The 27314-nt window shown below is 39.5% G+C and overlaps 1 protein-coding gene across 11 annotated transcripts in view; it reads right to left on the bottom strand.

Annotated features, from left to right (window-relative positions):
- The window catches only part of LOC126918880 (uncharacterized), a 92375-nt gene that overhangs the window by 9867 nt on the left and 55194 nt on the right, over nt 1-27314 (bottom strand). For 5 of the 11 annotated variants that reach the window (XM_050727381.1, XM_050727377.1, XM_050727380.1 and 2 more), the window contains 6 exons: nt 26120-26185; nt 23436-23586; nt 20298-20381; nt 19441-19524; nt 18847-18882; nt 17716-17772 (listed from right to left, as the gene is read on the bottom strand). In XM_050727381.1, the coding sequence (XP_050583338.1) occupies nt 17716-17772; nt 18847-18882; nt 19441-19524; nt 20298-20381; nt 23436-23586; nt 26120-26185 (478 nt within the window). Of the gene's footprint in view, nt 1-17715; nt 17773-18846; nt 18883-19440; nt 19525-20297; nt 20382-23435; nt 23587-24467; nt 24630-26119; nt 26186-27314 lie in introns of those variants that run through there. The other 6 variants (XM_050727387.1, XM_050727379.1, XM_050727385.1 and 3 more) reach the window with 3 other exon arrangements.

Raw genomic sequence — 27314 nt, 5'->3', positions numbered from 1 at the left:
GTGTTGCGTGTTTGTAAAAGACTGGGAAAGACGGGAAGAAGATTCGTAAAGAATTGCAAGATTATAACGCATCCTTATGCACTGCACCGTGTTTCCGTTTATACCAAGCCATAAATAATATATAAAAGCCAGTTGTAAAAATCTAGATTTGCTTTATAAAAGTATATCACCTTCCGACGAACACCGAACACAGTTCTCATAATTTTCTATCCCATCGTTTTCGTACAAGTTGTGAATAGTTCTTAGCGGGACCATGATTTCTATAACATCGTTCTTTTGGCAATTTAATCATGATAATCTAAATCCACAACAAGATTCGGGAATTTTTTAGCGACTTTTGCAAAATAATTCGATCCTCTAGGATTTACAAAATATCTTACAAGTGAAGTGGCAATGTTATTAGCCAAGTTTTAAAAGCGAGAAGCTGCGAGTTATCCCTCGCGCAAATCATAAGCTAATCGATTATCCCGTTTGACGTAAAATTCCAAACCGTAAAATCAAAGTCTACAATTCGTAACTCGTCGATTCTTGGCCCGAGTATTCACCAAAAAATGTCTGGTTGATTGATCGAGCGGGGAGAAAAAGGTAACGCGCGAAACGATTATCGGCGATCCCCCTATCAGCTGATTCACCGATCATCCTACTAACCGCGATAAGTCCTACGAAACACATTTTCGTAGGACTTTGATCTTGATAAATTTCTCAGTGATTTTCCATTCGAGTAAGCAAAATCGGATTGTTATTAGCTCGAACGGAAATCGGTAGTTCGAGCAGGTCGCGAACCGGTGCGTTCATTAAACGGTTGCGCAACGTCGTTCGAGTTTTCTTTCGCCACGGTGTCCCGACGTCACTTTCTCTTCTCTCGTGGAAAATTATTACGTTCCGTAATTTCCGCCGGACCCGGCGGCGCCGCGGCGCACCAACATCGCGCGTATCCGGTTGGAATGTAAGCGGACAGATCGTGCAGGTGGTAGAGGTGTGACCGAGCACTGAAACACCGGTGATTTTGCAATAACGGCCGATCGAAGGTGTTGCAGGTATTCGAATAGAGTGGTTGTGGTTGTAGAAAATCCGACGTTTTCGCCCGATTCGCTTTCCACCTGCTACGATATATTTGTAGAAAGGTACAGTAGTTTCTCGTTTGTTCGACAAGTCGCTGAATAAGATAAGTTTGCAAGACCGAACAATTTCGATAATAGAAATTCGCTAAATGCCTTCTCTACGTCTTGTTAGATCGAATAATGAAACTATGCTCCTCGAAATGTCTTTATTCAATATGTTTCCATTTCTCACGATAGAGAGATCGATGCTTTGTAAATATTCAAAGAAACTACGAAAGCACGTACTCCCATAATGCCAGAATCGAATGGAAAGACAATTTTGACGAGAAATTGGTCGACGATGTATATCGAAAGTAAAAACTTGCTCTTCCGCAAAACATGAAAAATATGACTCATCGTGTCTTTCACCTGTGGTCTTCGTTTATTTTCAAAGAAACGTCGCATACCCTACATGTACGTTACGTGACAAGACGTAATATCAAGGGAAAGCCTACGATTTCGTAGTTAGGGGAACGAGGCGATGAATCGAACTACCCGAGCGTTGTCGTTACCATTCGTTGCTACGGAGATTATCGACCAAACTGACAGCCACAATTATTTATTATCACTGGACGATTCAGTTGAACCGCCACTATATATTCCGATGAAAATTAACCGTCACAGACGTGAAACGTTGCTGCTTCTTACTCTTGGGCAATTTCTCGCGTTTCTCGATCAAAGATTACTAGCATGAGGCAAGCGTTGCGCGTTGGTTGGACGTTGACGCGAAACTAACGATAAAAGTACGATAACAGGCTGCAGCAGCTTGAGATTAGATCGGTCGTCGGATGTATCGACGCTCCACATCTCCGCGTCGTTACCAAGATCCGATCCAGGATCGATCTCAGTGGTCCACGAGCTGCCTTCTTCCATGCCAGTTGGCCAGTCGCGTATCTTATTGTGTCATCATTCTCAATTTGCTTTATCGCTCGTGCGCGCACCGTTACTTTTGCTCACGCGAGCAAACACCTCGCGATTAACCGAAATTTTTCGCTTTTTTTCAAGTGCCTCGACTCCTTTGCCCGTGGAAATTTCAAATCGATCTTTATTATTTAGGCTCGATGTACAGCGAAAACAATTTATCACGTAAAACAATTTATCATCTTTTATGGGAAGACGAGATTATAGGCTGGGCAATTGTACCTTTTGAGATGATAGAAATTAATAACTTTTACGATAAATGAAGATTACGGGAGCAAATCGTGTCAAATATATTTTTGGTAGTTTTCTGATTTTCATGTTACTTCGTGACTAAAGAGGAGAAGTTTGATACGATATATCCACGTGTTTAGAAGATAGCTGATCAGTCGACAGAATTCCGTAGAAACGCGTAACTGTTTTAAGACAAGCGATATTTTGATATAACGAGGATATTTTAAAACTGTCTGCAAGAGTATGCGAATAAACACGTTTAATTTAAAAACCGAATAACGAGAGAATTTTCACGACGCGCGATCAATCGACATCGTACTGAATCGTAAAACTGCTTGCCTGTAGAAGATAGAAAATGTAATTTATCGCGTTACTGCTCTATATCCTCCAAATATAAGAAATAAGTAGCTTGACGCGTATAATCGTCGGTGTACGTCTTTTAATAAGAAACTCCACCTAACGAAATTTTCTTTTATCCGTATGCGCTCGTTGATCGGCGAAGATTCGAACTGGAAGGTAATCGGCTGCGTCCGATGCCGCGGAAAACGAGCGCGGCTTTCACGGAAATGGAAAGTAAGGCAAATCGAAGAAACTGAAGAAACCGTAGATTCTCGACACTGAAACTCGTATCGTATCGGCGCGATGATTCTGCAACCGTACGTCTCATTAACGAACCCTCGTCGACCAATTTCGCTTTCTATCAGGTGATTCAACGTTTCGCAGGAATTTCCTTTACAAATCAACGTCTTCATATTTCACAGTGAAAACGCACGCCCATACGAGATTAGAATCGTGTTGTACGTTCAAACTTTGAAATTCAAAGGCCGACCGTTCGATCGGGAATGTTGAAGCAGGTTGGCAGGATGTTGGAAATCTGGCACGCCACGCTACGAGCGACGTGCTCGCGTTTCCGTGCCATTGTCGCGCGATGCAGAGAGGGGCGAGGCGAGGGAGAGAGAGAAAAAAAAATACGCGGAAAGAGAGTAGACTAGTCGAGGAAGGAGCACGAAAATGATCCACGGCTCGCGTGAAAATGCATCATACCGCGACGAATCAGGAGCGTGGACGTTCGATGATTTCACTGCGGAACCTCTTGCGTTCGTTCTACAATACTGCACTTATCGTGTCGGTTCGCTGAAAACCGATAACAGATAACTGCACGCTTTGTACCGATCTCGCATTCTTCCTACGTTAGCGCGCGCAACTTTTTGATATTTTTTATTACTCGAACGCTTGGAAAATAAAATTCCAAGTAAGTTTTCGTTGCTTCGCATGTACAGTCTTTGCAATTTGTTCGATATTAGTCGCGTTGGTTTTTCGATCAACGCCCTTGGATGATAATTTAGATAAAGCGCAGTGTGAAAATTGTAGGAATCATTATGTAACAGACTTTAGGTTTAGGCGAAATTATTTTCTGATAATTCAGGGGTTTTAAGCGCGATTCTGTTACGTAATTTACGCGATCAAGTACCACGCGATGAAAACTTTCTTCTTATCAGGAACAAACAATTTTTTACATGGCAATTACCTTTCTTTGAATTCCTAACATTATTAATATATGTAATTTTATTTGTACGATTCCTTCGAAACGAAATGTTAAATTTCACACGTATACGCGTATCACGTTCTTACGTCGATTTTTGAGAAACTAATAACACGTTTGCTTTCCGCTGATACTTCCCCCGCGATATCGATCTTCGTGTTACAAGAGGATCATTTCCGTACAATGATGTTTATCTCTGTGAATAAAACTCGACCTAAACTTTCCAAAAGATAAAACGTAGTAAACGTGATAATCTGTACAACCTGGCACGAATCGGCGACAAATTGGTTGTTTAACAGACACTTTTCTTTCCTCTGTAATTGGACGGATTGAGAAACGAGCGTGAACAAAAGGCGCGAAGGAAACAAAGAATCGCGAGCCGAAACGATTCTAAACGTCGTTTCACGGGATATCGCGAAGACGAGGAAAAGAAACGCGAGGACAACCGGGTCGAATTCACGAGCAACGGCCACTTATCCGCGAGCACGAGCGATTACCACGAACGCGCCGTGGTTTTCTTCTCTTTCTTCTTGCGACCTCGGTCACGCCGCGAGCGCGTCCTCAAGAACTCGTTCCGAGCGAAAGAGAACTCGCCCTGGCGTAGTGACACGCACGCGGAATACGATTTAAGACTCGCCTAGTTCTCACGGGGCCGAGTCGAGCCATTTCGTCATACCGACCGGTTAATTGCGTGCCGACCCTCTATTTCAACGATCAAACGTTGCCGCTGTACACCCTGTTTTCCACCTTTTCCCCTTCCCTTCTTGCTTCGTTTTCCCTCCTCAACGCGCCCCTGCAATTTCGCTGCCTCTTTGCATCCTGCAAAACTGTGGTAGCGCCCAGGCGCCAAAATCAACGATCGATCACCTCGTAATTTGTTCATCGAATATTCGTAATTGATGCTGGACTTGTCGATCGTATAGATTTTTACGAACGTCGATCTATTTAATGCGAATACCATCGATGGAAGTATATAGATAGTTAATTGTTTTAATTATTATTTTTTAGGCATTAGGGAATAGCAACTTTTTCGTTAAAACTTCGTTCGGGACAAGTTGACGGAACATTTGCAGTGAATTATAAAAATAGTTAAGCAAAAGCGACTATTGTAATATTTTATTATATTATTATATGTTATTATATTAGGAATACGAAATAAAAAATGTCGAGAACGGCATTGATAAAAAGGAGAAGGTCTTCGCGAAATTTCATTGTGTACTGTGCAAGTTTTGTGATAAAAATTGTGATAAAAATAAAAATTATAAGACGAGATAAGGTTCAACGGATGATAACGTTTACTAAATATTATTCGTTGAGAAGCAATGGTCGAACGATATATATTTTTTCGATTCACGTTTGTCGTTTTAATTGCGACAAGATGAGAAACTGATAGGCTTCCGGTAAAATCAAAATTGCAGAACTGCCGCGTGCTTCAAAAGTATTTCATTTGCTTACTGTTAGATTGAGAAATAAGGCATTGTGTTAGTAGGTAGGTACAAAATGTGAAAAGAAAGAATTCGTAGCTGTTTCCCCTTAACACCGTTTTACCTCAGATTACCCTACTTTTAATTACAAGATGAATTTATCAGACTTTCTTCACGCTAAATGATCGTCCACGTGTCTGCCAAAAGAAAGCGACTCTTACGGTCGATTAAACGAACATATCAAGGACATCCATTAGACGAATATGCTCGATCGTTTCACCTATCAAACACCTATCGGAGGAGAATCTTAAATTTTAAATATCAAAGCTAACGATGGATTTCGCGTATAATCCCGTGTACATTGATAGCGTGACATATGGACATTCTCTGTTTATCGTAAACCCATTTTATATCGATAAAAACAGAAAGAATTTATTACAATAAGAAATATATAGATACCGTCGGACTTTGTTGACCGTCGATCGTACGAAGATAATGAAATTTATTTCGAGAAGAATTTATCGTGTATTTTGAAATTCTTTTCCAGATACTCTGAAAGAATTATTTTTAAAAATACTGAAAAATATATCACTGTCATTAGATAACTTTTCATTTTAATTCAATATACGAAATACAACTGTATCACACACGGAATGACCTGGCAAAGAAGTCACCGTGTATTTTGAAACTTCTTTTTCGCGCGATGCGTATAGTTCAACGATGTGCTGGTGCGTGTTACGGGAAAGTGAATCGAAACGAAAAGCTAGAAAGAGGGATCGATCGCGAAGATACAACGACAGAGTAACGTGAGATACGTCGTTGCTCCGCCGGATGAAAAATCTTATAACTAGTCTTATGTTTCAACCTCTGGCCTAAGCAGCGGTCGTCTCGTTTTTCAGACTCGCACCAACGACTTCGCCTAGTGAAACGAATACAAAAGTCGCTTTCGACGATGCTAGAAAAAGTTTCCCGACCTTCCGTCGCTGTCCCAAGTTTTGCTACGATTATAGACCGCGCGAAGAAAAGGATACACATACCGTGACTAACTGATATATTTACGCCTATCGCGAATGATTTTTACGAATTCATCGCGTGTATTATACGAAACATTTTAAAATTTCATTGGCAGGGTAATTAAACACGACTATCACGATTCTATTTAGATTCGAGAGCAATCTGAAAATGTCCAAGATATTTGAATCAATATATTATTTGATGCGAAATATATTCGTTTCGAATCGAATTGTACTAAATCATCTTGTAAATAGAATTTCGAAATCGTACACAATTAGAAATTTAATAGAAAAAGATAAAGAACGTTGAGGAAAAGACGAGGGAAAGTACATGGCCGATCAATTACTAGTAGGACTTCCCTACAAAATAAATGACGATGTTGTAAAAAACAGGTCTATAATCTAAAACCTTCAACCTACCGGTTTGCTAATATCATTGGTAGACTGCGGATATTTATGTAAATTCATGTTTCTATGAATACAATTAAAGAAACGGTACTTGGATAGAAACTCGTCTTAGTTATTAAATATTTCGAAGACTATTACTCTTTGGCTGTTTTATATATCTTTGCATATTATGTGTAGTCTGTACATTTTGTATCTGCAAATTTTCTACAAACGCATGAAAATCCGCAGTCTAATTACTATCGTTAATGAATTATCGTGCAGGTAATAAGGTAATTTTTTATTTTCGTCTATCGCACGAACAATCGTATCGCTTTCGTAAAAACCTAATAAATAATAGCTTTCTATAATTCCGTACGATGACAATCTCGAATCTGGCATAAAAAAGGGAAGAAAATATAGAAGAAAAATTCGAGATCGTCGATTTGTTCGTGATTTCTTTCTCCAATCCATGGCTCATTAAGACTGATATTCTTTTCTGCGTTTTGACACCCTATACTTTCACCTTTTCAATTTATCGATGCTAACGAGCAAATCGTCTGAAAGGATTAGAGCGTGCTTTCACGAAATATTTCAAATCTATGGACGATGATCGATGAGTTCTCTTTTCGTTGAAACGGATAATGTCAGTAAATTGAGCAACGGTCCTCTTACGGTTCTTGCGATTCCAAAGGTTTCGCGAGAGAAAATCGCGCCAACGATGAACCACGTCCCGTACGAACATGGTCCGTACGACGAATCCGTATTCCGTGGTCTTATAAATATTTAAATCGCGGCTGAACAGGGCACACGGAGTCGACAAAACCCGGTAAACACGCTGTGAAGTCAACGACACGGCTAAAACGATCGTTTCGTCGATCTCTTTCAACGAGAACGTAACCATCGCCAACCTGTCTGCCAAACGAATGAACTATCTGAAGGAAAGAACGAAAAGACGAATCGCAATAGTAAAAATAATCGATTCAAGAGTAAAAAGGCAAGTTTTGAGTATTTGAGAAACAAACTTGTTAACCGTTAGTCGAAGAAACGACGAAATTTGTTTCGACGAAAATTGAAACGACGAACGGCAAAGGTGCCGTTATCGTTATTTATGGAAATTTCTTTTTCGCGCGATGTGTGAAATTAAAAAACAAGCTTTCTCCAATATTTATGTATATATATGACCTAGCTGATTTTAATATCAATGTAGGTTTAACATGACATATAATATGGTTTGTTAAATTTTCGAATCTTTTGACGAATATTGAATGTTCACAAGAAATCCGTTGCTAAATTGTTAATCTCGTAGGTGCGCAAGCGATCGTTTTAGCCTTCGAGAGTTTGATATATGGGCCACGTTGCACTTTCTGTTCGATCTATTGACGCTTTAATTACCGTACTATTGACGGTGCACGTGACTCGATCTAAAGGTTGCACGAAAACCGCGCAGCACTCAACGTGTTCTATTACATTCTAATAGCTTCCTCGAAGCTTTATCACGCGAAACTAAAATTTCAATTTCGCTTTTTAATCTACCAAAGATCGTTTTCCTCTGTACTCTTCGAATACATACACACCGAGTGTATTGTCTAGTCAAAGCAATTGAAATCAAATAATAACATTACTATTTACTTATTTTATAAATACTTATTTTATACTACTTATTTTATATTACTTATTTTATAAATATCCGAACAAGTGACATTTTAATTACCAATAGAAACGTAAATAAAGTTGAAATTTCCGATATAATTTAATTCACCATTTTCCAGAAAGTTTCTCCATTGTTAGTTCGAGGCTCAACCAATCTTGTTGCTTCATCGACGCGGAAAAAGAAGATAATTTCGAGGATAATCGACTAAGAAGCCAGGAACGTCTGAAAATCGTTTTGTTTTATCCAACTTTTCCAATTACTCTTTTTCACCATACTCTCGCCACATCGAAGAAGATGGAAAGATATACAACGTTCGTTGGAAAAAAAGATTCGCCGAACAACTGTTACAAAATTAAAAAAAAAGAAAAAAAGAGGAGGAAGAGATGGAGCGGCGGCCGTTCCATCGAGTGCGTACGTTTACTGAAGCGAAGGAAAAGGAAGTACGAGGAATGGAGGAAGCATGCTAATTTCCATCGTCGGCTCGTACCGACACCGAGAGTCGTTTATCTGCCTTGGAATTGACCGATCGATGCGGTCTGATTGCCAAACGCGTTGCACCCGTTTGGGTCCTGTACCGCAGGATGCAACGATCCTCGAACGTCGTTGCGTTTCGCGGGAATACAATCGCGAATTGTCTCTATTTTGACGTCGAACTAACTATTCCGCTTTCTAAACGACCGTTCAAACGGATTGGAACGCGTGTACCGTTCGATTCACGGGTGTCAGATTTAGGAAAGCGATTTTCGAATTAGCGCGCTCGTTGCCATTAAAATATACACAGGTAGACGAAAGTTTTCGAACACTTGTGGAAACTTAGTTTGCATATTTTATATGCGTTACACGAAACGTTTTATATGACACGCGATACGTAAAGTTTGAGCTACATACGTAGAAGATACAAGACATTTAATTGAAAGACAACTTCAAAAGCATTTCACAAAAAGCACAGAATTATTTAAACAATCGATTATCCCTTCGATCGATTCGACGATAAATCCCATTTCGAATAAAGAGGATATTAAAAAAATGGAATGGATCTTTAAGATTATCTTTCTACCGTTTTACCATATAAATCGATATTTTTAAATCGGTATTTTTATATTATCACATTTTGAAAATCATGCATTTAAAGGTAAGTTGTTGCATAATAATCGCGTAACCCATTCGTAGGAAAGTTTGCCCATTTCATGAAATCTCTGCTATTACAGTTTCCTGTTCTTATCATCCCTGGATTATGCGCTCGACAGATTTTTCAATTAATATTATTTTGTACACATTGATGGATAAAAGAGCCGATAATGGATGGATCTAATTGCGATAAGTATCTAAGCTGTTTATCACAGGAAAATGGTTTTAAATGCTACATGTATCAAAATTTATCGAACACGTTATCGATAAGATACCGGTTTATCGCGAAAAAAGCGATTGTAACGAGTGCTTGAAATTTGGAAAGTCTGTATTCCAAAGCGTCGTGTGTCGTCCTTACAAATGCTTGGAAGTACTCTCGTACAAAGTCCTTCTAATCAGATAAAAGAACTATCGGGTTATTCTGAAAGTTCGTAACGAAAATTTTAGCTCTGATACAATACGTATTTCTCTATTATCTTTCATCGATACACCGGCTTTAAAGCACTATCCTTTCTGTTGACCAATTTCGTCTTTGTAATTGCAACGTTTAATGTGCCACTTAGAATCGATACTTGTTCCAATTCGGTGTCCCGTTATCTGACAGAACTTTGTAAGAAACGGTCATCTATCAAACTCAAGAAATACACAAAAGAATATATCGACACAGCGAAGAGCACTGCCAACTTGTCGAACGATTCAATAGAATATTCGATTAAAGAACGTCACGATCGCTTCCACTAATCAAATGTAAGAAAATGAGAGCACGTCGTAAAAATACGTCCAGTAGCTATTCGATCATCGAAGTTATTCGAGCGTCAAAAGGCCTCGTAATCGAATAAAAAAAATGCAGCATTTACGATAAAAGGGACGTCGCTACGATCATTCCCAGCAAGGAAAAAAAAAAATTCCGGAAATAAAAAGTACACCATAAAAATGCACTCGGTGGCAATTAAAGTTACTGGATCGCCATACGCGCGATGTTTCACGGAGAGACTGATACTTATCGCGAGATTTCCACCAACACGGATTATCATTCTTCACCAGCAAAAATGACTTGCCGATCGGGACAACGTGATTCAATCCAATGTGTGAACACCACGGAACGATCCGCACGAGTGTTTACTACGGCGAGTAACCGCGTGCAGTCCGACGGAAACGCTGCCTTCGAACTGAACCGCCTCGACCTTCGTGTCCGGCACGATCGATCGTAAAGTAGGCGGCGAGGAACCACCGAGCGAAGCCCTTCGCTCGAAGCCAGCAGAGAACGAAGCGGAAATATAAAACGCGTACAAAGACGACAGAGAGAGAGAAAGAGAGTAAAACACACGCGTGTCGCGCGCGGAAAACGCGTCGTCGTACTGGCCGCTCGCGGCGACTCTTCCTCTTCGGCTCGCTGACTTTCGGCGCGGGTAGAAGTGGCAATGCCGGTCGTGGAGGTAGCACAGGTGACAGGGACGTAATCGCACGGTCGAGCGCCACAACTACCATTCGAAACAATCGCAAGCGGAATCCGGGAAACCGGCAATCATTCGGGCTTCTATAATTCTGTTAAAACAGGTAAACCTGGTCGGTAGCGGAGCTCGAGCTGACGACCGAATTTCTGGGATACGACGGCGTACAGGTTTAGGAAAAATACGCTGGCGACACTGGCGAACGAAAGTTGTCGTTAATGTTATTTAACGCCGCATCAACCGTTAAGGTGTTTGCGCGTTTATCGTGGAAAATTGCATTGTATTTATTACGAGCAATACGCGAAATAGTTTTCCACCTGCGTACATAATTAGTAGAATTTATCATGTTACCGTAACTCTTGCAAATAATTTCGACTTTTACGTACGTACATACACGCGTCTTAAGATCTTAATCTGGTGTAAGCACGACATTGTGACCGACTAAGCGTTCTCTTGATAATTTAGGTTAATTATCACGTTCGATGTAAGAGCAGCAAGTACGTACATTTTCAGATTCGTTTTAAACTTTACCGTGATATAATCGCGACGATCGTGTCTGATCACGGTGCCAATGACATTTCAAAATGTTTTATACAACGCCTACGTGTGTATACGATTTGAAAGATTTTCGAGGAGGCCGTGCACGAGTCATCACTCGTTCGAACGTCAAGTACATGGTAATCAAGCGTAATACAAATTTGTATAACGTCGAAAGGACGAACGGTATCGAGCTTTTGCTAGGATAGCGTGGAACGCGAGGCAAATCCTATTCGGATACGTCACTGAAGACTAATGACCCTCGACAAGAGAAAAAGAGGGACGATGCACGATCGAGGAGACTGATCTACGAGGAATCGGACAAGCAAGCGCGGTAACGGTGCTACCAATCTTGCTGCTTGCCAGCTGTTCGTTCGAGCACCATGGCACGAAAGCTCGCATCGTGTTCCCTCCACTTCTGTCACGCGCTCTCGTCGCTGTCCTCTTACCTAGACATTCACTTCGCCCTGACAAAACGTTTCGACACCGCGAAAACGTAGCAGAATCTTCGGTGTTTTTTAGCTAAGCCAGCGTTTAGAAAGCAAACAGCGGCTCCTGTGAGCGCGTTCACGCTCGATCAGGATGTCGCCGTCACATTTTCTTTCTTCGTGTCTCGTTGCTTCCCCTTCGTCGTCACTGACCTATCGTAACCGTTCCTTTCTCGTCGCCTTGGTCCTTTCATAATCGATCGGTGAACCGTCGCGCGACGTAATACCTGGAAACCTGTGCTTCAGAGCACGTTGTACCGTTTCTTTTCTCTTTTTCCCCCCATTTTTCTAAATTCCTTTTCCGACGTTGGACGGGGAAACTCACGTGAACGAACACACCTCGTACAAACAGAAAGAAGTTCTTTTCAGACGGAATGCTGTTCTTCTTAGGTTTAAAATATACGAGTAGACCAGTTGCTGTTCTCTGTGATTATGCCACTTGCCGGTTAAAACGAAGTATGTTAATATCGGATAGTTGAAAAGCATGCCGACGAATTCGATTATATAAGGTGGAAGAAACGAATAATATTAGTTTAGTTGTTACGTTGCTGGTTTAACGGAATTCGTGTTAGTCTGCTAATGTCATTCACGTTTTCTATAAATCGAAAGGGACGACGAAAACGCTGAAATTATTAAAAAATGTAATCTCAAAATCAAACGCGTAAGTAGATTTGACATGAACATTGACTCGACGATATATCGGATTTAAAAATAGCAAGAAAGAGACCTTCGAGTTACAGAGTCAATTCTACGATTACGAAACGCGGTGAATAATATCGCGCGACAATGAATGAAGGAAGAAAGAGTACTCCCTTTGCTCGTGTACCATCTCGATTGATATTTCAGCTCAGCGCAGTATAGTTGCTTATAGTTTAAGGTTACGATCGTCTACGATTCCGTAATCCTGATGCGTCGGTGAAACCAGCGAGAATTTCGGAATATCCTGTCGCAATGACGAGTCGTGCGATGCCTTCGTAACGTTTCGACGATAATACAATTTTCGAGGGAAACTATCGCGGAAAGTAGAAATTCGGGGGAAGAGCAGTGGCACGTGCTTTCGACGGCGACCTCTCGTTTCGAGATCGGGGCCGGTACGCGAGCAGTCGTACCAATTTATCGAATAAACAGAGGCGGAGATTTTATTCACCGAGCTAACGGTACCGCAGTTCACCGCGAGGATTTGTAAGGATTCGCCGGCCTTGCTGGCATTCCGTGACGAAAGCAACGCAGTGCAATAAATGCCACGCAAATACCAAACTGGCTTACGAACCTTCTGCCAAGCTCACGAGCAAATGTCAAAAGCCGTGCGCTGATACGGAAAAAGAGTGTTTCATAAATCTTTCGTTTGTTATTCCGATGGACCGACCCAAAAATATTACAAATATTAGAGAGCGTTCCAGTGATCATAAGACCGAATAAGATTTCTTCGTTTAACGCTTCGTTTTCGAGAAAATCAAACTTGAAAATTTAAGTATACACGAACGTGACTGATTTTCGACGAAAGAGCAACGAAGAGTCGACGTTATTGTATCGGGAAAATGTAGGACAACATTTTTTATACCGTTCTATTTACGAGAAAATTAAATTTGGAAAATACATCGTATCTATTTTCTCGAAGATACCGGTTTGCAGATTAAATAACCGTTCTAATACATCAATCGCTGTTTTACAACTTCCTACATAAGCCATTTTGACGAAAGGCATCCAAATAAAAATGTATAGTTACGTCAGCTACACTTGTAATTGTTAGATAATTGTATTGACGCAACGTATGCGTCGGTAGCAGCGAATGTCTTAACGGAATTATCCCTCAATCGGAAATTTGTATAATCGTGGAACTAAAAGATCAATGAATTTATAAAAACGAATAAATTTCAGTTATATTCGATCTTAGCCCTTGCAAATGTAAATATGCACATTTAACAGGAAGAAACCAACATGTAAAAATACAGAGAATTTCTAAATAAGAAACTGTTATGTTCCTCGCGATCTGGTAGTTAACACATCTTCTCTGGTTAAGAAAAAGATAAGAAAGTTCATCGGGGAGCGATATGACCAACGTTAGGTATATCCTTAATAGGGACAGAACATCAATGTTGGATACTGAATTAAATCATAATACCAACTAAATAACGCGGTCGAGTTACCCAAGTGGCAACAAAAAACTAAAACCGAGATATTTTCTAGTTTCACAAGCGTTCTCTCGTTCGATTGAAGCCAAAGTACAAGCCTTTTTACGTAACGGACAAAGAAAGTTTCACCTCACAAAGCGGTCAAGTAATTTTAAGCGCTCGCTCTTTCTATCTCTCGACAAAATACGTATAGTGACTCGTTTTAAGCAATAAAACTCTATTTATAAATAAAAAAAGTTACGATCATTGCTGTGACAAATAATTGCGTGTTACAACGATACAGAATGTTACTAAACATTATCAAGCATTTCCAATGGTATCGCGCTACTACAAGTACTACTTGTAAATAACTCAACAGTAAACTGTACTACCTGCTGCACATTTGTCTTACCGACGTACAAACTTACCACTCGCTTGGTAACTAGCAACAGACAACTCTACTTGGTTGTGTATTACCGACCGTATCTACTTAGCGCCGCATCGTCTAAGTAAATACAGTCCAGATGTCATTCAAGCATTACATCGAATGTACTCATTCGACGGTGAGTACCAAATTCGAATTTCAAACGCTTGAGAAAATTTGAAAGCAAATGAGAAAAGCTTGTTCTAGTATATAATAAGGAAAAGATACGTTGATTTATTCAATTCTTTACGAAAATAACGTAACTTGCAGGTGCGCTAAAAAAGCCTGACGAAAGCCGTCAGAAATAATAAAGAATTCTATAACATCATCAATTCGCTAATAATTTTTAAAACAAGTAACTTGCAAAGCCACGTGATACGATGATCATTAGACTGCAGATATTTATGCAAATTCATATTTTTATTATTTATAATGAAAGAATTGAAACTTGAATAAAAAATCGTTTTATCTATAAAACATTGTAAAGGCTGCTATATTTACGATATTTTATATACTTTCGCATATTATGTGCATTCTGTGCATTTTTTCACCTTCAAATTTGCCCATAAATGCACTAAGATCTGCAGTCTAACGATCGTATAATGTTTTGAACTTGCATGCAATAACTTCGACTTCTACATGACGAAGATTGAATTTGCAAGAGATTAGCACAACGAGGTCGTGCTTGGAATTTCATACGGACAACAAAATCTATTTACATGTGTGACGTGTCGCGAATAGAACTGCAAATCGGCAACGCGTTGCAACGAGTGCAGTTAGTCATCGCGAGCGCAGCCGAATGAAAACAACTTTGCCAGTCGCGACAGAGGCGTAATACCGTTCTCTGTCGGTTTTCCCAATGAACCGAAAGAGAACTAGCTGGGGGAGACTCGAACCATTCGACGGCTCGATCCTCGCTGTAACGAGTGTTCGGGCCAAGTAACGGTAAACGCCATATCGCGTCGCTTTTATATATTGTCCTATTCATAGTGCGCTCACTCTCGAACGTACATATTTTTTATTTCTCTCTCTCTTTCTCTTTCCCTCTAAACAATCATTCGTAATTCCCAAGTACGATCTCTGATCATCGAATTAGAGAACACACGGAAGAATTTCAATTCTTTAATTACAATATCCCATATACACGCTATACTGAACAAGACGCGCATCATTTCGTTCGAGAACTTTTTTTCTATTTATACTTCACTTTTACTCGAGACATTTTTCGTTAATGAATTCCATCGAATATCTCTGCAAGACTTTTAGAATATCAGATGTTTCGAGCAAATATAAAGGCTACGATAAATGCTAATGAGATTACGATACACGCGAGAGATAGCAAGAAGTCGGACATTACGTTTAACGTCCAGCAATCAGTTGTTTATCGATATACGGGCAAGCATTGATTTATCTTATTGAAAAATGAAACCTTTTCGTTAACGAATCTTGATTTATATACGACCGCTACCAATGTTTTTGAAATAATTATAAAAGAAATTTATTCATGCCTATTTCATTGGTTGGCAGAAATTTATAACAAACAATCCTGTTCCAATTCCATCGAATCCTACATGGAATATATCGATTGACAAAACCGCTGCAAGCTTTTCGAATAACACGTACGACACGTTAGTAATGAACAAATCTCGCTGCCAAAATTCAACTTTTCATTTCACAGGATAATATGAATAGTAAAAATGAAAATTCTACGTGTGGTCCATATTCGACGCTTACGCCTCGAGAATCTAATCACTTTCAAACGCTTCTCGGATATTCAATTTCGAATATTCACGTTCAGACAGCTTTTCTTCGTTCCGTCGCTCTCTTTTTGCTTTTTCTTTTTTCACCGTGTCAGACGCAACACGTAGCGGCGCTTTAAATGGTTCGCAGATATGTAGGCTGCCACTACGAGCGAGCAAATGCGCTTAAAAGTAAACGACTGAATCGGATAAAACCTAACCCACTTCTTTTAACGCGGCACACGTTCCTGGAAGCGTTTTCCGCGGTGGAGGCGGTCGGGTTCGATTTATATGCGGGTACCCGGCATTGTTTTAACGGTTTGTCGTGTGTCGTGAACTAGACAATAAGAGCAGAGATTCACGATGGAACCGCCGGAAATAATAGCGGTATGGCACGCGGGGAAGCGGAGCAAGTCCAACGTGAGAGACGCGCGGAACAACGAGAACTCCCGTAAAAGGCACTTAAAACATTCTGTCAGCGAGCGCTGTGTGGTTTCGTTCGCAGAAACGATTTTATTTCGTTCACAGAGAGACGCGAATATCAGCGATGGGATTGAATCTGATGTAACTATTATTACAGCAGATGAACGAAGCGATATGTCGTGCTTTTCTATTTCTTATAAAAAATTAATTGTTAAATGTAGTACATTGTCGATTAATCCCCAATGTCTGCAAATTAATTGATTTTCCAACTAAATACGCGTTTTTCCATCATCTTGGCAATTTTAGAAATATCGTGTAACTTATACCTACAGCTTCTATAGAACTTTGTCGACTGTGTCTTTGAAACTTTGAACCAAACACGGTCCTTTTATTTTTGGCTATTTTATATTAAAATATTCCTTCGTAGTTACAAGGTAACACGAAAATGAAAAATATCAACAAGAACGTAATATCGTGGCTTTTTCCGGCGATTTTCATACTTATACGGATCCCTTTAATAATCGAATTACCATAGACTCACTCATAGAATCTTTTTATAGCTATGTCATGTGCGCGCTGACTAATGTTAACTACAATCTGTCTACAATCTACAAAAAATATCACAGTTATGTCAAGAAGTATAACTGTTTTAAGATTTACGCGTAAGAATGGAACGCGCACGAACGTAACGAAAGTTTTCTATGAGCTACTGCGTTTGCGACGTTCCCGGACCTATCGCCAACGAAAACCGCGCAGTCGGTTACTTTACAATTTCGTTGTTTAAAGATCTGCCTAATGGAACGCTGCCCAGTAGCACGCGAAAAATTGCTTTCGACGTTTCTCTCCCCAGCCCTCGATTCGTTTCGTCGTTCATTTGGAACGTTCCGCGCTATCGGCGAAAACGTTTTTCCAAGTCGTTGGCGCCGTAAAGATGAAAAACACGAAGCTACGTGAGAAAAAAACCGACAAAAATCAACGATTCTCTATCGGTCACCATTCGCCACCTGTTGCCCGCTGAAATTCACTGCCTGATACTGATTTACGATTCGACTATTAATGGAATATCCCGTCTGCCTTTCGCAGTTGGCGCACCAAGACGAATGGCCGGACCGATCGAGATATCCCCGGAATTAAGAAGACTCACCTTCGCTTGATTTTCTTCTCCGTTCTTATTCTGCTTCTCGAAGCCGATGAAACGATTCTGGAAATCGAGAGAATCGGAAATTAACGTCACAGCCACACCCAGGAAATATAGTACAGAGGATCGTAGCGAATCAATTGATTACGCTAATATCAACAATAAATATCAGGACACAAGATAACAAAAGGCACGGTATTCCCCCTCTCTTTCGTGCGATAAATTTTACGATATTAAAATTATAACAGCTTTATAACAAATAGCTTAACGTGATTTTTTTAACGTATATTCTTGCCTAAAAAATTTAATATAAACGAAACACTCTATATATGTTTTATAATGCAAAATTCTAAGAACAAATGAAAAAAAGCAAAGAAAGAAAAGATTTGCCAATATTTCCCGTAAAATAAATGTAACGAATGTGTGTCCTAATATTTATGACCAATAACGCAAGTATTGTCCTGACGGTGTGATCGAAAGTCGAATAAATCAACTACGCACTAAATTACACGTGTCGTTATTTTATTTTGTTTTTTTTTTTTTTTTCTCTTAGCAAAATAGCGAACCGACAATTTCCGTCGATGTTATCTAAATATTCCGGTGTCGTGGTCACACATCAAAATGACGTAACGAATGAAAGTATATAATGACGAGTCTCGAATGTCACCGGTGTCGTATCTCTGAAACTCTCAGCAGAGAAAGTTCTTCACCGCGCACTTCCTCCTTACCGCTGTTATCTGTTTCCCAAAATTCGAGACGACCGAATTTAAGAACCGTATTTTGTTCAGCAATTTCCTCAGCGGTTTGCCACGCATGTCGGCCATGTTATATCGTCAGTTTTCCATACGCGAGTTACTTCACCGGTAAACTTTCATACTTTCGACGGATCTCAAGAGACACGAATTCGATCGTTTCTTATTTGACACGGATCGCGAAATCGAGCGTTTCCTGTTCGACACAAATCGCGACAGCGATCCGTCGAATAAATAACGACCTGCGCGAACGCTTCGCAGTACAGGAAGCTCGTTCACAAGTTGACAAGCGCACATCGCGTACGCGACTAATCACCGAACCGCTAAAGCGCTACGCGATCACACCGATACTCAGAACGAAAAGTGTTCATCGTTGCTATCTTACCTCGGCGGTTTCCTGCTGATAACGTTCACCGACAGCCTGAAACGCAAAAACCAAGTGTGACACGAGATACGACAAATGGTAAGGAACAGTACACGCGGAATCTAATCCTTCGTTGTATCGGCGAATTTTTTCTTACAACTATCTGCCTTGCGATTGGATATCGTTTATCACATCACGCTATTGTTGCAAACAATTACATATTGTTTCATCGTAGGTAGAGATCCGCAAAAGTAAAATATAATTGAAAAAACAGATTCACAAACGGTAGGGAAAAAGCTGTGATGGATTTGAAAAATATATAAAATCTCGTTGTACGAAGGATCGCTCAGGGTCTTAATCAATTTTTGTTGCCCTCGTTCTCATCTTTTACCGCAACGACTTTCTTTCCGGTCTTACTTTCATATCGAGATAAAAGCTCGCGGAAAAATTGGTGTCTGCCGCGGACGAGGTCGATGAACGAGTAAAAGTTCCAACCCTTCCCTCTCCTACGACCATCTTTTTTATTATCTTCTTTTCTTTTTCTTTTATTTTGGTCTCTTTCTTTGTTCTTTTTTCTTTCCTTTATCAGATCTAATATGACGTCTCGATACTCACGTGTATGGTGCTCGTGGTATCCGAGGAGGTCGCCGAGGCTAGCTGATTCCGGTTCTCTATGACTGTCTTTATTTGCTCGAGCACCTGCAAAGGAACCGCATGCACACTCGGTAATTATCCTCTATGCTACCCGTAATTATCGTTTCTGTAAACCCCATGGCCTAGATTTCAACGCTGGCGTCTCTATTAAAACGTTGGGGAAAAAAGGAACCTCTTTCGCGGACCGACCATTTCTGCTTTAACTAACGCTTTTACGGAATTTTCTCTTTCTTTCGTTTCTTTTCGTCTCATCCCGTTCTTCGTTTCAGCAACGAACATTTACTTATTTATCGACGATCAAACGTTCGGGTAAAAGATATTCCTACTTTCATCTTTCTTTCTTTCTTTCTTTCGTTCAGCTTTGTTACGTGTTCCACTGAAATTTATTTTCACGATTAAGTATTGGAATGATATTTTCTTTTTTTCACTTTCTTTTATAACTGAAAACAACAGAGGAAAAACACGATGAGTCACATTTTTTATTTTTTTTTTTAAAGAAACAGTTTTAAAATTCAGTAGAATATTGTCAATTGGTCTCGTGTTTGTCTAACTTTTGCATAATTAAAAAAAATATTGCTTATCATGATATTCAAATATGCATTGAGAAACATTAAAACATTGGAGATATTAAAACAACGTAAGTTTCAACAACTAATATTCTGGATTTTTTCCTTTTTCATATTAAAAACATCCCTTTTTATCACGCGATCTGCATTCGAATTCGTTTACCGGTAGAAATTTACGCGGTGATCAATCGTACGAAAAAGAGATATTCATGGGATTTCAATGTCCGTGTCAGAAAATGTAAGAAAAATTACCCGAAGAGATATCCTGTGCCTCTGCACGACGTGTTGATTGTACTCCTTGTGCTCGATCTCGTTGCTCTTTCTCGTTTGCCTCCGCTGTAAAATAAAGAAAGAAATACAACGCCACGGTCACGACACGCTGTGCTGCTTCCACGTGTCACACAGTTTTCCATGAACGCGAAAACAATATTCGTGACTTTCCTCGAGTATCAGAACGGAACGTGAGCGCGGGCGCCGCTTTTTCTCTTCGCGTGGAACGCGAGTAGAAAGGATCTGCTCGATGTTTCTACGCTCCGGTCCTGAGGAGCTTCCGAGCGCAAAACGTTCGCTCCTCGCTTTCGAACGAGATAGAAATTTTACTCGCGGTCTGTAAATTTGCAAATGTACAGAGATCGTCAAAGAGCTAATTCTCAATAAATATTTTACGGGTGGCTTCAGCACACCGAAATAATAAAAAAGATTTGTATAAACGTATGCCCTATTTATCTTTGTCTTCGAGTTACAGCGAATTTTACATAAAGACACCAGCAAAAATTTGGTTTAAAGGGAAGATTCTCGCGTGACGACAATAAAAACGAGTGATTTTTATAAATTTTTTTTAACTATCTAGTAACTATATGAGACTAAAATTTTTTTAAACGTAAATACATAGTTTTAAGGTACAAATGTAACTTCTTTATTTCAGTTCTTCTTACTGTTTAACAACTTTTTAAACTGCAAGGTTTGATAACTTTTTAAAGAATGCGTAGGAATAATGATGAACAATAGCTGATACATTAATAATAAGTAATAAATGAACCTCTTTGTTTCTAAGTGATAATCTTGTGACAATTTTTTTAAAGTACGGACTAGAATGTGGTTTGAAGACGTATCGGTTATCGTTAGTTGCGTAATTTACAATTCGAAGATACTAGCGTTAATGTCTCTCGTACCACCTGTGCCATAAGTCATATTTATGCTTGTCAGTATACGAAGGTAAAGATAAATAAACAAAGGAAAATGTAAATGAATGATGAGACTGTGCACACAAACATTTATCTTCGAATGTAAATAAACATCGGTGACGGTGATAAACAAGCCACGAAAGTAAATAAACAACTTGTAAATGTACACAAACGGAAAAAATGTTGTTTCTATATTCTGATCGTGTTACATTATCCAACATCAAAATTACAGTCAAAGAGTTAATTGTACGTGTGAATGATAATTACTAATTGTACAACAGAGTTGAAGAAACTTTCCTGGATATACGAGAGCGAAACACGTTTTCATTCCACATTGTGAACATACAAAGACACGGATTTTATTGCACGAATATATTCATTTGCAACAATAAACAGGAAAAAATACGCTCGAACAGCGATTGATTGGAAACTATTCTTCGCTGTGGGCGGAAGAGCGAATCTCGTGAGTCGCGTATAAGCAAGCACGCGACGGCAATTAGCAAACAAAGCACAAGTCAACGCGTTATAAATCGTCGGCCGTGGAATCTCGGTCGATCACCGGGCCGCAACGACGATAATGAATTATTTGTTCGGCGAGTCGCGCGATCTAGCACGCCTACGCTCGGCAAGCGTAGCAAACCAAGAAAAAGAATATACATCGATGCAAAGCACACACAGCCACGTCTCTGTACAGTGGCTCGTCAAAGTATGGCTCATAAGCATTTCTTCACCTATAGAAACTTCTTACGAACATATATTAGGTTGTCCGAAAAGTGTCTTTCTTTCGCAAACAGACAGTTTCTATTTTTGACAACAGTGCACGTGAAACCAAGTCTGTGAAATGTAGCGGTGTTTATCTCAACAGAAGAAAATGGATCGTGTGTAATTCGACAAAATAATATAAAACAAAAAACGTTCTGAGTCTATTATTTCCTCATAAAACGAAAGAAACTTTTCGGACAACCCAATACATTGGGCACATTTATCCGTATTATGAATTTGCTATATGTATACATTTTGCTTTCAATTTTGACAAATATAATAGCGACGGTCGTATCTCGTTACAACGCTGATCAAATTTCGAAATGTTTTATACAACGTACATAAAACATACAAGAAATTTCTTTTATGGTAAACAGTCAAATACTTTCATGACCCACTGTATATTCTTGACCAAGGATTTTCGCTTTTCCGTGGCACATTGCACTCGCCGTGTCACGATTCCTTCATAAATAATTCAACGCGCCGTTTTCGTATTTCGGTGCTCGATTTAGACGCCGAAGTTCACGGTCGAACGCGTCGAAATCCGTACGAGAAATCATCGAACGGCTTTGTCCTCGTTTAGCGAGCATCGTTAATCAGCATTAAAGTGCAGGATCGCAGGAAATCGAAGCAAGTTGGTCGATGTTATGTCCCCACGGGCATAGTCAACTTTTTCAACTAATAAACAATTCTCGTTTGTAAAAAGGTTTGTTTCCCTTCGCTCCCTCTTGCTTTGCATCTTGCTGTATCAAAAACGTACGATATACAAATGAGTTTGGAATTACAAAAGATATAATATTATTACGCAGTCGAGAAGCAATGCCGCTGAGACGAAAATAAGAAAACTGTGCATCTTTGATCGGTTAAGTTGAAAAGAATTATGCGTTAAGGGGTTAAGGATACGAAACGTTAGTCACAGCGTGAGAGCACGCGGCGAGGAAATTGGAAGACGAGTCACGAGCCGATCCTGGACATGTGTAACCGCCTTAACTCGATTCACGCGTGCCTAGAATGCCTGCCTTGGCATTATGCTCATTGGATAACGAGAATAACGCCTCCTTCGCGTCTCTGTTTATCATTCTCCGCTCTAGTCAGAGGAATTACAACAATCACCGTGAATCAAGTCCGATGCGATTGTTTCCAAACGGTGAACGTGTTACGTCTCAACGAGACTGGTACAGATTTTTTCCTCTGATATCGCCCGTTTTAAATACGATCGGCATACTTGATTACTATCTGTACCTACGCGGAATTTCACCGCAGGTTTTCACTAGTTTTCACTATTCGAGAAATGAAATTGAGAGTCGATCAACTTGGCTTCCAAGACGCTCGTAGCATTCGAAACGCATGCGTTAAGCTGTTCAACGATCTTTTTTAACGTTTGCTCTTCTGGTCGTCGTTTTTTTTTCGAATTCAGTAGCTCGTAAATAAAGAAGGTACTAACCTCGAGGGTAGCTAGGCTGGCCAGCGACGAGAGAGGTCGAGTGTGAGGAACTTCTCCGGGGAAAACGCTGTCGTGCGAAACGGACAATTTTACGGCTCCTCCTCGTAGTTTCACAAACGAATCCTCCATGCCCGTCCTCCTGAGGAACACGCTAAAAAAACAGAGGCAAAAAGACGCCATTGAACGGAAAACGGGAAATTGGCTTGCTCGTCGTTTGGGCTAAAAGAAAAGCGGCATGGTATTACAGATCAAGGATATTCATTTACAGGCAGCTTTTTACTCAGGAGCATAAAATAGTAAAGAAAAGAAAAAAAAACTATGTTTAGAAATAAAATAGAAATGAAATGTAACGATAACTGCATTCTAGAATGACTCTCGTTCGATACAACTGGATCTTTTGAACTTTGAACTCTGGCTTTCTTTCAGCTCTTGGAACTGAGAACGATGGTTCGTTCAAGTCTCTCTCGCGTCCCACTCATTCCGCATTTTTATACAGTCCGCGGCCATCAAATTAGCAAATCAAATTATTCTCGGTTAGGCAACTTATTACTAAATAAGATGATAATTTATACGTAATAATTAATTTCTAACTATACCATGGTAAGGAGCGAAATTACAGAATTCCGCCAATCGAAGAATATCTCGATACTCTTATTACCAAGCAATTCATTTCGCATGAACGCTTAAATATGTCTGAAGTCTACTGAAATCACTTGTGCACTCATCCCAGAACGTCATATTACCATAATTACCGCGGAAGAAAAAAAAAAGCCGAGTACGAGGTATCATTAAGGCCAGAGGAGAAATAGAAATTATCAACGTGTACAACATCTTAATGATTAATTAATAAAACGTTAGACTTCGTTTACTCTACTGAATTTTACCAAAAAAAAAAAAAAAAGAAAAGAAAAATTAAAATACGTTGGAAATCTTGACTGGTACTAATTCGATCGCCAAGCACCGTAAATCCCGCACATTACACGTTCTTACGTTTTGCTCGTTTAATACAGAACAAAATAACGAGAACTGTACCTGATAATCAAATTATAATGATACGATAATTGAATTTTTCAGTGACTCTCGCTCGACACGACTCGATTCTCTCTAACTCTGACTCTCGCTCTTAACACTTCAACGATTTGCACAAAATTCCCTCGTTTCTCGGTCATACTGCGTAACAAATAATCTTACCACGTAATTGCGATCAAATTTCAATGCGCATGTTTTTAATGTAGCTTCTATATAACCAGTGATAATCTAGCATAAATATTCGTTCGGTTCTCAATCGCGTGCTAGCGTCTTCTAGTCGCGACTCAGCTGCAGCCTGTCGGATAATCTAGCGGCAAGCAGCGAATGGCAACTGCTTTTTCGCGGATCTCGCGTGTACACGCAATTATAAAACTCGAGGATCAAAAGGTCGATCATACAACAACGTGAATCGATCGAATCAACCCGACGCGAAATCATTCGCGGATCGTTACGGATTCAGATTGAGAAGGTTATGGCATAACAGTCAGCGTCTTGGTTTAAAGTGACTTTGATCGAGTTATCCGCGGGACGGTCGCAATCGAATTACGAAAATAAAGGATAGTAGGTCAGCAAGGTATCGCGCGGCGCGTGTAAGCACGCGTATTGCGAATTAACACGCGAACCATCGCGATCTTCCGTACCGCTAAATTGTACAGAAAAGCAAAACTCGAGCACAGCTCGAACCAGGCCAAGGATATTGACTCGCGGTTAACTTTTCTTCCTGCCGGCGAATCGGTTGCGAAACGCAAGCGCCACCAGCTCGGCGAACGTCGCCGAACGAGCCATCAGTGATATTTCCCTTTTGATTCCGCTGTTCTCCTTGGGTCTATACGTATGTGTAAAATAAAGATTGAAATTGAAATAAAAATTATACTTCGGTATTTTTAAATATTCTTGTTTTTGTATTCGAGGTGTTTGAAGTTTACCTTAAGTACTTCTAAACTCTTCTTTTCGTTATTCATTAGGTACTTTGTATTTGTTTCTTAAGAACGAAGGGTTTCTAAATTTGAAAGAGAATGATCGTTTACAGTGGATCAGTGTGCACTATGATCGTTTTCAATGGAGTCTATTTAACCATGCTAAGTATTTAATATATCGTGTCATAAGTTTATTTTCAGAAAAATATGTATTTTTCAAGACTCAACATTTTGATATAATGTATTTTATATTCAATAATTATTTTATAGCTTGGAACAATTAGAGGGTCGTTTTGATTGTTACGTTGCTCTACACCCACTACTTGCGTTTGCACATTATTCTTCGACGGTTGTTCGAAAGTTAATTTTTATTGCAATATTCGTACGAATAACATGTCAATCTCTTAGAATTTCTTTACTTGTATTTGCTTGGTCGATGGAATTATATCGTTCATAGTTACCATTCCTTCATCGTTTCTAGCGATCGTTTCTGAAATATTTAAATATCCATAAATATAATATTCTCAAGTGCTTTTGTCGACTGAGTTAGCATCATGGCTTGAAGAGATCCAAAACTCGAAGAATAAATGAAGAGAACAGCACAGGATTATACAACAAACAAGCCAATTACGAAGGTGATAAGAGCCAGGCAAGCGGCAAAGCTGCTGAGCGACGATAAAAGAGAAGAAGCTACTAAACGAATAGATTCAAAAGGAATTTTCTGTCGATGATATTTACTGTTTGAAGGAGCGGTGCGACTTGGAGGATGTCGTTAACCTGCACCTTCTCGATGCGGTTTGCCCGCTGAAATGGTAACAATGCGATACAACTCGATTTTCTCTATCTTTGTTCCGGCTGCCTTTAAATAAAGACAAACGACTGTAATTAATCCTTTGCGCTTAGACTACCGACTCGAAGCTTATTCGTCGATACTCGAACACAGCTATATCTCGCATCTGTACCATTTGCAATTTGTAGAATTGCTATTCTGTGAAATATAGAGCCCATCGAAACCTGAACTATAACCTGGAAGCGAACGATCGTTTCGACGCTGTTACGAATCGACCTGTAGCCATAAAACTCGTACAGTGGCTACAGAAAATTATGTCTTTATAAAAAAAATATATGAAACAGATTACTAAAACGATATGATACAAATAGTATGAAACAATATAAAAATAATATAAAAGTAGACTTTTCAATACAAATATTTTCATGATAATTACACATTTACAAAGCGGACGATCTGCTGAGACATGTAATAGAAGAATGTGAAATAACGGGAGGATCAAAGGACATAGGAAAAACGCTAAATGAGACGGGAGAAGGTCTAACAGAATTGAAAGCAATAATAGAGAAGAGAAGGACAAACGTCAGGAAGGATTCACAGTAAGGAGACTAAAGTTCAAAGTTGCAATAGTTTTTAGTCATTAGTGTTTAATTTGTAATTCCTAGTGTTAGTTTTTAGAGATAGAATAATCAAGGGAGTGCAATAGAATAGAGTGAAAAGGAGGGAAGGTAGACATATAAGAAGAGAAATAGACATAAGAAATGTAAAGCTGAAAGTTCGTCCAAAGCCGAAAGGCACGGACAAAGCAATAATAAATAAAAATAGATAAAGCGGACGATCTGGTCGATTTTAATATCCTTGAGATTTAGTGCCAAGGTCTGCATTCTGAACAACTTCTCCCTATACATGTTACAATCGCTCGGTTTTACTTGCCGATATATTCGCAAAGGTTTCCATTTCGACGACAGTATGATTTTGATGATCGAATAGTCGCTTTTTTTAATATCTTTGCTGAAGTGTCTCCAATTACAAATAGCAATAAATAGTATAAACTTTAGTATGAACTGTATCTGTCTTACTATTTAAAACCTTAACTTATTTTAGCGATAACAGTGAACAATTATCTAACTGAAATTAACCAGT

Source organism: Bombus affinis, chromosome 7 (assembly GCF_024516045.1).
Source record: "Bombus affinis isolate iyBomAffi1 chromosome 7, iyBomAffi1.2, whole genome shotgun sequence".
Taxonomy (NCBI): domain Eukaryota; kingdom Metazoa; phylum Arthropoda; class Insecta; order Hymenoptera; family Apidae; genus Bombus; species Bombus affinis.
The sequence above is the reverse complement of the archived record's forward strand: the minus strand, read 5'-3'. Positions and strand labels throughout refer to the sequence as shown.